We start from the raw sequence: 13,963 nt of genomic DNA, 5'->3' as shown, positions 1-13,963 counted from the left end.
TATAGTTCAGATAAATCTCATCATGCTGATAATTTCTTTCACCAGTTTATTATGCTGATAATTCCTTTCATGATGAAACTGATAATTCCTTTTATCTGAATTGGGATCGGACAAAGGGAGATGAGATAGGGGTGATTTTTAAGACCAGATTGAAAAGAGAAGAGGGTAGAGGGGATTTTTAAGACCAGATTGTAGAGGGGATTCTCCCTCACCTTCTTCTTCTTCCTATTCTTCCTATCTTCCTCCCTCACATTCTTCTTCTTCTTTCGACGAAGAACCAATAGTGTTTTTCCTTTATTTTCCCATGTATAAAAACAAACATTGGAAAGTTAATTTTTTTCACTTTCCCATCCCATCCCATCCTATCCCACCCAAATCTTCCCATAAACCAAACGGAGCCTTCATGTCTCTCTACTGTTTCCATCTTTTTTTCCTCTTTTCCTTTTTAATTTCTTGAGAGAGAGAGAGAGAGAGAGAGAGGGAGAGAGAGAGAGAGGGAGGAATGTGGAAGCAACTGTTTGATTAAAAAACTGGTCTGAAGCAGGGAAGCTTTGCTATTAAGAAGAGAGAACAACATGAATTGGGTTGAAATTGAGGGACAAAGATCGCTCCCATTTTTATCAATTGACTTTTGTTTTAAAATTTTGAGGAATAGTGGAGGGTAAATTTGATATTTCATTTCTTTTTTGTTAGCACTATGTAAACAGTAAGGGTAGAGTTAGTTAAATAGCTAAACCATAATGGTAGTTTAAAAAATTTGCCCTAAAATGTATTCATCTTAAATATAGGTTAATTAATTTAAAATCAACCTAAATTATTTAAAATATGGAAAATTATAAAAGCTTTCTTGGAAAATATGGAAAATATGGAAAATCAACCTATAGTTTAATTAATTTGCCCTATACATATTTTGACCTTAACAAAAAACCTTCCATAAAATGTTGATGCAATGCATTAATTTTCTTTAAATAGAAATAATTACAAACCAAAAAAATATTTTGGTAAAAGATATTTTTACTTAAAAAAAGAGAGTGTCCGTTGTCAAAATTCATAGGCACAAAGTACAATTGGGGTAAGTGCTAGCTCTGAATTGATGTCAATTCACACACCTTTTGAAATGTTGTAGATGTAGAGCGGAAATCAGAGTTCTGCAATTAACCTGCCCGTACTTCTATGTAAAAATAATACATAAATAACTACAAATCATAAAATTTTAAAAGAAATAAAAGTTTAACATTAAGATAAAAATATAATACAGATTTATCGAGACCATTGTAAATTTGCCAGTCTCACTAAAATGCAACTTAATTGTGATCTAAATAGACCATACATAATAAAAAAGAGTTTTAATTGGACTTAGATAAGTTAGATGAACACCTTTAATCGGATTTTTACCAAAAATGCACCTCTAATCGGATTTTCTTAATAAAACCCGTGCATCACACGGGTCCCGAGTAGTTGTATTATAAACCTTGGCTTAGGGTTCCGAGAGTTCAAGGAACCCTTGACCTGCAAGCTGCAATTTTCTTTGGTCGTATAATCGTCAAGAAAAAACCCTAAAAACACAGAGTGCAAGGGAACGCAACCAAGACCTACACTGATTGTCGTCTTCGGCGATGGCGAAGTCGCAAAGATCGAAAAGGGAGAAGAGATTGAGGACGATCAGGAGAGAAATTGCGGAGCCTTTCTATGAGAAGAAAGAAGCAGCAAAGCTCGCTGCTCAAGAAGCTGCCCTTGCTTCTCCAAAGCTGCCTGTACGTTCGCACACCACCAATACCACCACCGGAATGGAAACCACCTCTACCAATACAGGCATGGATATTGAGATGGCTGATAGTATTGCTGCATGTAATCAGAACTCAAGCTCCCTAAAACCAGCTGGTGGTGTAGGAAAGAAGTTGAAGAAGAAATTGAAGCTAAAAAAAGGCAAGCGCCATGGTAAGGGAAAGGGTAGGAGGAATTGAGGAAACACAACGTTTAAACCATGGTCCTCTAATGACAGTAAGCATTTTTCTGTTTTTTGTTTCGGTTTTTTTTTTTTTTTTGTTTTAACTATGAGAGTTCGGATGCTTCTTTATTTCTTCCGTTTTTTTTTTCAAGTATTTGATTAAACCTAGTTGGTTTCAGTCTTCACACAAAGATCCTCACCTTCAGCAATTTTCTTTTTATTTTCAACTTCTTAAGATGGATGTGTTGCAGCGGTTTTATGGAAGTTATTATTTTTGTTAAAAAAGAAGCCCTTCAATGAAAATTTATTTTTATTTTTCTCAAGTGGGGAATGGATCGATCGGTCTGTCTAGACTTCAGATTGTATTGTTGCTCGGCTTCGTCGCGTTCACGTAAGGAAGCTTTAAACTGAGCAATAGAGAGAAGTCAGAGAACAGAAAAGGTGAAGTCCGGATTTTCGGAGAATCTGTTGGCTTCCAGAGTCCATAGATAAGGCTCCTCTTATTAGGATTCACAGCCCTGACAATCGCAAGAACCTTCTATGGGCAGGTTCTTACAGAATTAAAAGAACTGCGACCTCTGTAACCTATTTCTGCTTGCTTACAAATCTTCCCCTTGTAATTCTTGCATATTCTTCCTTTGGTGTTGCAAAGTGTCTTGACTTTATATAAATAAGATATACAACAAGAATATTATTAGTATTGACTTGTTCTTGTTCTTAGGGTTCATAGCTCTGTGACCTCTAGATTGTGAGCAACAATAGTCCATTAGTCCTTGTTCTTAGGGTTAAAGTTCAAATTTCTGGTTATTCTTGAATTGGTTTGTAGGCTGACATATGTATAATTTTATATAAATTTGGACCATGATCACCTGGTTTGCCACATTTTCTTAATAAAAGTAAATGAATAATAGGCTAATAACCTATGCTGGCTGCATTTTGTTAAATCAGTTCAAAATTCATCTGTTTTGACAGAAGGACTTGTCAAGATAATGCTTTTCTTTTATGTCTTTGAAAAAGTAATGCATTCAAGACTTAAACTTGTTATTTTTCTTGCCAAGGTTCTGTATTACCAAGACAAGTTTTGACTGATGAAATTCTCGGGAAGCCTTTTCTTCAAGTGCAAAAGTTAGACTAAAAGTTGGTACTTGCTAGAGTTCATTGTGTACTGTGGGCTTCTAATTTTTGACAAGATTGTTTCACTTAAAAGAAAGAATGAAAAGGGGACTCTCGTTCCCATGAATTAGGACAACATTTGGATAAGTTAATTGTCTAACTTTTTACTAGGGTCTTCCTAATTCAGGGTAGCATTATGTTTTTTAGTGTTTCCAACTCAGTTTTCAAATATTGTTTCAATCCTTGAACTATGGTCCCTTTCACCCTGCTCCTTGGAAGGGACAAGAACTTGCACTCCTCTCTTTTTAAATTAATATATTCCAATCCAAAAAAAAAAGAAAAGAAAAGAACAGATTTGTTGCTAAGGAGTTTTCTAATTTAAATCTGATTTGGCCAGTCTACAGTAGTCATGACCCTTGTATTCTCTCTGAAAGCACCTCAATCTTAGAAGGTCCGAAGTCCCCAATTGAACGTCTAAAAGCTACCAATAGAGCCCCATCCCAACTATTGTGAACTCTTCTTTAACATTTCCTATGCATCAAGGGCCAACCTTTTGTTAAATTGTGAGTTTCTGAGGTCTGTTACTGTTATGCTCCATCTCCTGGCCTGCCTACCTGTAGCCATGTTTGAAACCTCAAATTGCATCAGAATCAGATTACTCGTTTCAATAGGGAAGCAAGTGGTCTTTTATGCACATGACTGAACTGCCTTAGTGAACTTCCCCTCATTTCTATTGAATGGTCACATTTGCTTTTACATATTTTTCCTTCTAGTCTTTCTACTCATTTCAACATGCTCATATCTGCTAGAACATTTTATGGATATGTTGATGGAAAATTACTATTATTAGATCTAAAACCGTTTTTAACCTTACACATTCACACGTCAACCAACATAAGGAGTAGGATAGGAACTAACTCATTAGGCTGAGTTTGGAAGGAGTACAAATGCAAATATATAGAGTGCAAAACCTTATATTTTGTATTATTTTGTATGTATTTACGCTGTACATATTTGCATTTGCACTCTTTCTAAACTGAGCCTTAAGAGCTAAAATTGGCCTCTTCTTCAAATTTATCTAATTTATTTGTTGAATGGGACTGACTATAAAGCGGTTATTTCAAGGTTCACCTTCACAGCTTCTGGTTCTTGGACCCTTGGCCCTTACGCATTTAATTAAGAATCAAAGGTTTTTGCAACAAATATGAACTGCTTGTCCAATTGCCCCCCAAGATCTAACAAGCCTTGCTCACTTGCAAATGAAAGAGTAGAAAGGACTAACCTGGTTTGGAGGGCCAGGTCCAGGGTTGGAAGTGTAACTAAAGTAATAGTAAGCATTCAAGCAATTAAGTTTTGATCAAATGCAAGCTGTGATATGCCCCTCCTTATTTCCGATGAAGTTCCAGTCCCTGTTCTGATCGAAAGGAAACAACGTTGAGTATCCCCTTGTGTCTGGAGAATCATTTGGTTTCTCTTTTTACATGATTATGCATATGATATTTGACTTAAAAGATTATTTGTGATTTTTAGTGGACATGTACATATAAATGGGATATTTTATTTTATCAGCACCCATAAAACGAATTGGATAGTTTTTGAGGAACAGTTTACTGTTAGTTTTTTTCCTTGAGTTGATGATGGTTGTCTTCTGCCCAAATTTGTTTGCTAGGAAGCTACAAAAGGGTTTAGCAACTTTCCACGAGTCCAGAGAATCTAATGCTTGTGTTGTTGAAGCTCATTAGGGGAGTCGATAGACTTGTAGATGTTCACTAGCTTACAGAGATGATAATGTTAGTGGCACTAGTACCTGTTGCTCCAAGAGAAATATTCCTTTTTTAATGCTTGGTAATGGTAGACCAGTAAATTTTTTGAGTTCCTTTTTTTTTTTTTTTTTTAATTTGTGGTGCTGTTTAAGTTGAAAGGGCTTCTAGTGATGGCAGAGTTAGCCAACTTGAATAAAAAGGCCAGGCCAGTCCCCAGTGCACTAGATTCTGCCAATGCCCGTCTGGGGAGGGATAGATGTACATAACCTTAACCCTGCACCTACAAAGATACTATTTCCATTTTCCAATGTTTGAACCCCAGTCACCCAGGTTGCAATGGAGCAACCCAACGGTTTTGCCAAGGCCCACCCTCTGTTGGAAACTTGGAATATTTCAGGATGTTACTACAACCAAGCTAATGGCTATTACTATGATCCAAAATCAGGCGTGTATTATTCTGGTGCTTTAGGTATTGATCATATTTTCTCTTTACATAAAGTGCATATGTTTTGTTTTTTTCCCCTTTTTATGGCATTTTATTTCCCCATGAGCCAGACACAAGCGGGTGACACAGGACGAGACAATTTACTAGCTCTCAGATTTCCTTGGAATCCAAACAGAAGTAGCCTACTTTGGCTAAGCCATGGTCACCAATTCAGGTTCAATGTTGAACCTGTGAAACTTCAAAGTGAACCTCCTCCAGGGTTGGTTGCTTCAGCATTTTTAAACCCCATTAGAGTCCTTAAAGATGCAGCTTCACCAATTGCCATCAGCAAGATGTAAAGAGAAGATATTGATAAAAGAAAGATGTAAAGGGAAGATGAGTTCACATTGGCACCCCAAAGAGGGCGCCCCATATGCACATCTCACTATCTCAGCATAGTACAACTGGATATGTCTTAACTTTTGGCATTTTTAGCACAAAGTAGTAGATGTCGGGTTCAAGCCCACGTTCAGAATTTACCATTACACCATACAATGGCCCCTAAATGTACTATGAAAGAAGAAACTGAAATGGTGTCAAATCTATATTTATTCCATTATTGGAGCTTTTTATACTTTGTTTTCGTCTAATCAATCCTTGCCCTGAAACTTAAGATTATAAACCAATTTCAGAAATATGAATTTATCAATTTCGGTTGCATTTGTAATCAGAACTGAAGGATAGGAAATAACAGTACAGTCCTTGCCTCCATCATAAACAATAATACATGTTAAAATGATCAAATATTGGAGTGTGACTTAATATTCATACTGACTCAACCTAAGTAGTTGAAAAGGTTTTTATAATTGGGCTAGGTAAGGGAGCTTCCATACTCACCCATTTTTGCTATGTGGAGGGATTATGCGGCCAATCCAAACCAACCACCAAATAGTGGATCCTTTGGATTGGCTACACGCTTAATCCTCCGGTCAACAACTTCACTGCATTCAGAGATCCGAAAAGTAGAAAAATAAAATTTTAAAGATCAAAGCTCAAAAATATTCTGAGTTATTTTGCTTTTCAAAGATCGGATTTCAGATTAACTGGATGCCAAACCGTAATATCTTTATAATCACAGCAACACAAGCACATGAGAGAGGATGGATGAGCCCCTTTTTCTTCTGTGTGCGTGTGTATGTTTGATGACGGAGGAGGGAGGCAGAGGCTATTTATGTTGTTAACTCTCTTCCCACTCGAATTGACTTGTTTGTCAGAGAAACCGGCAATCGGCCAGACGAGACAATGAGAAGTCAAGGTGACAGGGACTGTGGGACATGCGTGTTCTTCACGAATCAGATAGTCCACACATCTACATGTTACAATGTGAGTTGCACTTCCATCCGTACTGTAACCTTTTAAAGTTTTAAAGTTTGTTTTTCCCTGATCTAAGTCGATTTGGATGATAACTGCCTTAATTCTTAGGTCCTGTTTGTTTGCCAATATTTAGTGAGGCAAGTCTGTTAACAGGTAATTGCCACAATATCCATGTTCTCTTACCGTTATATTGGGTCCAACAGTAATTTAGGATACATGAGAATCCAGGTAATTGATACCTCCTGCAAGGTTTACCTGAACAAATTGTTTTTGAGAGAACTTGCCTAGATAAATATATATTGCCCAAGTAATTATAAAAACGAATAGGTTCTTAATAAGCTGTTGATGAGGAGTTCGAATATCCTCTCCACTGTGCCACAAACCCACCTCACAGCAATATATAATTGTGAAGGCCATTCTATGAAGAGGAAATCTAGATTGGTTGGTAAATATAAATGTCTAAGGAGGTATTGATTTTGTATCCTAAGGCTGCATTTGGAAGCGACGCAAATAGTGTAAATCCCGGTTCAGGATAAATTTGCATTCATGGTTCATTTTTGCTTGTGTTCGATAATATTACATTTTTGCATTGACAAATGACAGGTCAATGCATATTTACATCGATAATAAGATGTAAAAGTACATTAATAAAAAATAAGTAAATTTTCATTCAAGTGGCTTTTGATAAAAAAAAAAAAACATATAATTTATTAAAATTCGTTTTTGCATCGGTTACAGCTAAAAGTCTATTTAGTAAGAAGATAAATTTATCAATACAAAACTAACCCAGTTTTATAATTTATATAAACCATTTTACACTTTACATATTTGCATTCACACATATTTACATCGTTTTCAAACATAGCCTAAATAATTGAACATTTTCTCGAGAGCAATTTCCCAGCAAAGATAATTGCCAGTACCTACTATCAAAGGAATGAAAGTGATAATATATGTACGTAGATTCATCCCACTATGGTCTATGTGAGAGATTTTCATTTTCAGCAGATCAATGCATCGTTGCTTTTTCTTGTTATTTTAAGAAACCAGTTTCACTTTGAAGTAGTCATCAAACACGTGTACGTCGGCATCGTCTCTCTGTCTTTATACGATTATAGTCAAAGATTATGTCTTTTATTGACCAAGCAATATTTATGAAATTAAGAGTAATATAAAGAAAAAAAAAGACTCCTCTCTGGTGTTTTCAAAACCGGATTGGACCGGATGGTCAGACTAAAAAAACCAGGAATTAGTCATCTGACCAGTTATGTGTTCACCCCAAAACCGTTTTTTAGCCAAAAATAGTTGATTTGCTTAAAGAACCACTGATCCAGGTGGCTGAACCATTGAGCCAATGACTTGAACAATGGTTTTGACCATTTTTTTTTTAATTTTTTAATTTTTGTTAGAGTAGACCGTCCATTCAAACTGAACAGTCGAACAATTCGACCCAGGAATCGATCCCCACAATGATTCCCTGACCATCCAGTTTTAAAAACCTTGCTCCTCTCTCTATATCTCTAAGGGAGATGAGAAGATCATTCATAACATTCATAACACTTGAATCAATGAAGACATGATTCACCACTAATCCCATCATCTCCACACTTTAATTCATTTTCTTGGGGAGAATACAAGATTTTTAGGCTCTATTTTGTTTGTAGTGCAAATATGGAGCAATACATATTTTGAAGTGGAGTGTCATATTCATTTTTCAAACTATGATTTGCACTTATGCTAAATTTATACAAATTTATACTTTTTTTGTCTCATTTTTACTCATTGGAATTACAATTTTTGCATCCCAAAAATTGATGTAAAATTTGCACAACTTTTTTCCTACTTCAATTTTCTCTCATATAAAGTGGGGATAATACCATCTTGTTTCCTACCTCACTCTCAACCATATAACCTTCCCCTCACTCCTCTACTCTAGCAGTCCAAGCTAGAAAACTCCATACATTAGCAAGTCTCTTGAAAGCCTTTCAGAGCTACCAGGTGAGCTAGCATATTACCATATGATGAATATGGTTGAAAATAATTAACCTCCAGATGCTCCCTCATCTTTAAATGCAACCTGGATAAGAAACCAGTTTTCCATCAACCACTTTGCTTTTGCATGTGTTGTCGAGGCAATTCATCTCCATTCTATTCATTTATGCTATGTTTGGTTTGAAGAAAAAGGTAAAGAAAGAAAAGAAAATATAGGAAATCTATACAAGATTTATAAAGGTTTCCTTATATTTCCCTTCTTTTTCCTACTTTTTCTTCAAATCAAACACAACCTTAAAGCAGGGGCCATATCATTTCATTTTTTGCCGACAAATAAAATAAGATAAGCAAGATTTGAAGCAAGCGTAAACCGGATTTCATTCATAAAAAAGTGAGTATACATTCAACCAATTGCACTTTCATGCATTTTCACTAGTGTAAATGAAAATCACACGGCAAATAAACTTGACCTTTTGCTTTACTTGAAATGCATTTTCATTTGCATCAGAACAACTAAAATACATCTGATTTCGAGCTAAGAGTTTGATTTGACTAAATACACTTGATCGAACTTGATGTAGGGTGATTTGGCCCGACCTAGTAATAAGGGACACGTGGACACGACCTAACCAGTAAGGTAACAACTCACTCTGATGAACCAAGTCTGCAACGGATCGAGCTCGGATAACCGAACTACCTCGGGGCAAGTCCACCTCGGGACAAGCCCACCTCAGGACGAGTTCACTTCGGTGCACAATCGCATCAGGACCACCTTGGTCCCAAGGCACTTCGACATTCGTACCAGGTCGGATTCAGAGGGCACTAGCTCGGGTAATATTGTCAACCACCGCTTGGCAACCCCGAAGATCTCGCCACCAGATTCTACGCCTTACAGGATCACGCCTCGTAATAGCTAGCATTATCTCCCCCGTTCGATTCGGGCAGAAGTGGTGAATCTTATCAGTTGGCAGCCTTATCCCCAATTAACGCGGAAACAAACATCATCGTAACAAGGATCCCGGAACCACTTTGCAAAACCCGCGAGGACTCCACTATATAAAGGCTCCATCCCCAGGGGGTGAAAGGTACGCGTAATCTCTGCTCACTAGCTCTCTTGCATTCTAAGCTCTTATTAGCTCGCAATCAAGTACTGACTTAAGCATCGGAGCGACCTCGCCGAGTAAGCACCCCCGGGTTCTCTGATTCGCTTTTTACAGATCAAATGAGTCCGTCGTCTACTGGGAGCCAGATCACCTCCAACTGAGAGTAGTTGGATTGCACTACATCAATTGGCGTCGTCTATGGGAATCGGTACAAGAAGCCTATTTCCTCAAAAAGCATCCATGGCATCCTCTAGTAATGTCGGACATAATGCTGAAATGAACGTCTCCGGAGGGCAACCTCAGGTCCCATCCATGTGTATCGAACATTTCACTTTGCCTCTCTCTGCAAATGGGATTCCAACACTGAATGTGCCTCAGGTCTTAGCACCGGTGAATGCCCCACTTCCTCCTACGGTGGGTGCAACCTTTGCTGAACCCTCTGTAATTCCCCCTGCAGTTGGGCAGAATCACCTCGACGACCTGGTGCACTGCGTGCGGGCTATTCAAGTCCAAATGCAACAGGTCCAACAATTCTAGCAGTACCAACAGCAGGTCCTGCATCACTTCTACCAGCAGCAGTTCCCACCACTGTAGTAGAATCAATAGCCAATTCCACCTCGGCATCTAGCGACACATAAGAATAAGTCTCTCCATCAGAATAATCACCCTCCTCGCCGGGGAGAAACTTCCTAGATCTAAAATCCTCTCAGGAGCCAGGTCTCGTCCCATGGCAGGAGGGAAAGGCAAGTCACTTCTCCAGCCTCACAGCAAGTGAATAGGTCGGGAGATACTCAGCCCGCCAGAGCTATTTCACCTTGGCCTTCACAGCTTGAAGGTTCGCTCACAGGGAACCGGTTCGGGGTTCTAACCGCAGACTCTAGACAAGGCCCCTCTGTCCACAGTAGCCAGCGTCAGCGGTCCGAGCAACTCCATGCCAGAATAGTAGCCGACGATACTGAAGTTAGTAGCACAAATGTTGAACCAGTCAAGAAGCAGCAGAAGCGGCGTCGTAAGGCTCGCCGAGCTACAGTTCCAAGCTAGCTCGCTGAACCAAGTCAGCCCAAACAGCCTAAAGGCGAAGAAGAAGCGAGATCAGGAATTGCGAAGACCGCTCCCCTCCTCTTTGTGCCTTCTCCCTTGTCCTCCGAGTTCTTGACCACCCCGATGCCGAAGGACTTCAAGGTACCTCCGCTGGGCAAGTACGATGGGCTATTCGACCCGAATGATCATGTAGACTCTTTCTAGTCCCAGATGCACCTAGCTGGGGCTGATGAATCTTGCATGTGCGTTATCTTCTCTACAACCTTCAAAGGAGTGGCTCACACGTGGTATAGGAACCTCGCGCCCGGGATAATCAAAAGTTGGGCGCAGTTTGTACAAATGTTCACCTCGCACTTCATTACCAGTAAGAAGTGTCTGAGGTCACAGGAAAGCCTCCTCAGCATAGTCCCGAGGGAAGGAGAGTCGATTCGAAGCTACATCAAACGCTTCAACGACACTTGCTTGTAGATCCCCAACCTGGATCCCGTTGTGAGGCTCACAACAGCGAAGAGAGGCATCACTCACAGAGAGTTTAAGTGGCACGTGGTAGCCAACAAGCCCAAGGACATCACTAAGTTTCTCAAGTTGTTGATCAGTTCATCGGGACAAAAGAAGAGATGAACCAGAAAAGTGAGAATCCAGCGGAGAAGAAAAAATGAGAAGGTGACACCTCGACCAACGGGGACAACAAGCGAAGAAAAGACGAACTAACCAGGGGAGGGAACAAGTCAGATCAGCGTTCCCGAACTCCTCTAGTTGAAAGGACGAACTACATGCCCCTTAACACGAAGCAGGGAGAGATTCTCATGGCGATCAAGGACACCTCATATGTGAAGTGGCCACCCCGGTTGAGGGGAGATCCCAACACAAGAAACAAAAATGTATATAGTCATTTCCATAGAGATCACGGTCATAGTATCGAAAACTGTAGAAACCTCTGCGACTAGATCGAAGAACTCATCTATCGCGGATATCAGAAAAACTTTGTAATAAAGATTAGATAGATCGGCAGGGGGAGCAAAGAAGAGATGCTCCTAAGTCTAGCAGTAGATAGAGTGAGCAACCACAGAGACAACTGCCCGAAGAGAAACCAATCCGCAGGGTAATCCATATGATTATTGGCGGGTCTATTGTCGTGGGCTGCACCTTGGCAGCGGCGAAGACCTCAACTCACGAACTAGAAAGAGAAGAACAGAATCTTCCGAAGAGGCCAAGGCTCGAAAATCCCATATTCTTCACGGAAGATGACGCACGTGGGATTCAGTACCCCCATGATGACGCGGTAGTCATAAAAATGAGGATCAACGACTTCGAGGTGAAGCGCGTCTTGGTCGATTCAGGCAGTTCAGCAGACATCCTGTTCAAGGACTTCTTTGATAGGCTCCAGCTCCAAGAAAGCAACATCAGGCCCACGGATACTCCTCTGGTAGGCTTCAGTGGAGAAAAAGTCAAGCCCCTAGGGTGAATTTCAGTACCTGTGGAGATCGGCACATGGTCTAATATCGCAAGATTCGAGCATACTTTCCTAGTGGTCGCGACTCCCTCCCTGTACAATGCCATTATAGGTCGGCCCATCACCCACGCACTTCGCGTAATGGTGTCCACCTACTATTTGGCTATGAAGTTCCCCACAGACTTCGGAGTAGGGGTAGTGCGAGGCGATCAGCTCGAGTCTCGCAAATGCTACATCGCTGCCCTCAAAGGGAAAGCCAAGGCAGCAGATGACCTCGAGCTAGAGCGACCTACAAAGTACACTGACAGAAGAGATAGTTCACGTACCTGTTTCAACAGAAGATCCAGCTAGGACTCTCTAGATCGGTGCATTGGTCGAGGAACCTCTTTGTTCTCAGTTGGTATGTTTTTTAATTAAAAATTTAGATATATTCGCATGGTCCGCGGCAGGAGATGCTCGGTATAGATGCAAAAATAATAACTCACAAGTTAAATACTGATCCTGTAATCAGGCTTGTTAGACAGAAGAAACGCAACCTCACTCCAGAGTACTGAAGGATAGTCGACGAGGAGGTCAGAAAGCTCCTCGCAGCCGATTTCATCAGGGAGGTCCATTACCCGAGCTGGGTAGCTAACCCCGTTCTAGTAAAAAAGGCCAACGGTAAATGGCGCATGTGCGTCGATTATACCAACCTGAATCGGGCTTGCCTGAAGGACTGTTTCCCACTCCCTAAGATCAATTGTTTAGTAGATGCGACCTCAGGGCATGGGTTGCTGAGTTTCTTGGACGCGTACTCAGGATATAATAAGATCAAGATGAACCCTGCTGACGACGAAAAAATGGCTTTCATAACCAAATTAGGCTTATACTGCTACAAGGTCATGCCCTTTGGACTAAAAAATTCCGGGGCGACCTTCCAAAGACTTGTAAATAAAATCTTTGAGCCGTTGATCGGCAACAAGGTTGAATGCTATGTAGATGACATGGTCGTCAAAACCCAATTTTCAAATTGTTTAATAAAATATTTGCATTGTGTTTTTGAAATCTTGCGCAAATATAACAGGAAGTTAAACCCTAACAAGTGTGTCTTCGGTGTCACCTCGGGTAAATTCCTGTCTTCGAAGCCAACCCTGAAAAAATAAAAGCCATCCTAAATATGAGGCCACCTCGTAAATTGAAGGAGGTTCAGAGGCTAAATGGTCGTATAGTAGCTCTGAGCCGCTTCATGTCCAAGTCGGCAGATCGCTGCCTACCTTTTTTCAAAGCGATTAAAAAAAGTAAGGACTTTGAGTGGACCGAAGAGTGCCAGCTCACTTTCGACGAGCTTAAAAAATACCTAACTAGTATCTCGGTTCTGACCTGACCCGAGGAGGGAGATGTTTTGAACTTGTACCTCTCCACGAGTGGTGAGGTAGTCAACTCAGTACTGATAAAGGAAGTAGATCGGGTCCAACGACCTATCTACTATGTCAGTAAAGTTTTGCAGGACGTAGAAACAAGGTACCTAGAGATCGTGAAACTGGCGTACGCACTGGTCATCGCAGCTCGGAAGCTTTGTCCGTACTTCCAAGCCCACATCGTCATCATTCTCACCAATAAACCTCTGAGGCAAATCTTACTCAAGCCCGAGGTCTCTGGCAGACTAACAAAGTGGGCCATCGAACTCAGCGAGTATGATATCCGGTACGAGCCTCGGACGGCGATTAAGGCCTAAGCCTTAGCTGACTTCGTTGCAGAATGCACCTAGCACCA

General features: G+C 40.3%; 1 protein-coding gene across 1 annotated transcript; it reads left to right on the top strand.

Annotated features, from left to right (window-relative positions):
• The first annotated feature begins 1,488 nt into the window (after nt 1-1,488).
• LOC104610604 (uncharacterized) lies at nt 1,489-3,065 on the top strand. Its single transcript, XM_010277309.2, has one exon. The coding sequence runs from the start codon at nt 1,617-1,619 to the stop codon at nt 1,962-1,964; it is 348 nt and encodes a 115-aa protein (XP_010275611.1). The 5' UTR covers nt 1,489-1,616; the 3' UTR covers nt 1,965-3,065.
• Nucleotides 3,066-13,963: the final 10,898 nt, after the last annotated feature.

This window comes from Nelumbo nucifera, chromosome 1, assembly GCF_055504915.1.
Source record: "Nelumbo nucifera cultivar China Antique chromosome 1, China Antique-T2T, whole genome shotgun sequence".
NCBI classification, from domain to species: Eukaryota; Viridiplantae; Streptophyta; class Magnoliopsida; order Proteales; family Nelumbonaceae; genus Nelumbo; species Nelumbo nucifera.
The sequence above is the reverse complement of the archived record's forward strand: the minus strand, read 5'-3'. Positions and strand labels throughout refer to the sequence as shown.

Excerpts from the sequence above, each read along its gene's own strand:
- LOC104610604 (XM_010277309.2), top strand. The coding sequence starts at position 1,617 with ATGGCGAAGTCGCAAAGATCGAAAAGGGAGAAGAGATTGAGGACGATC.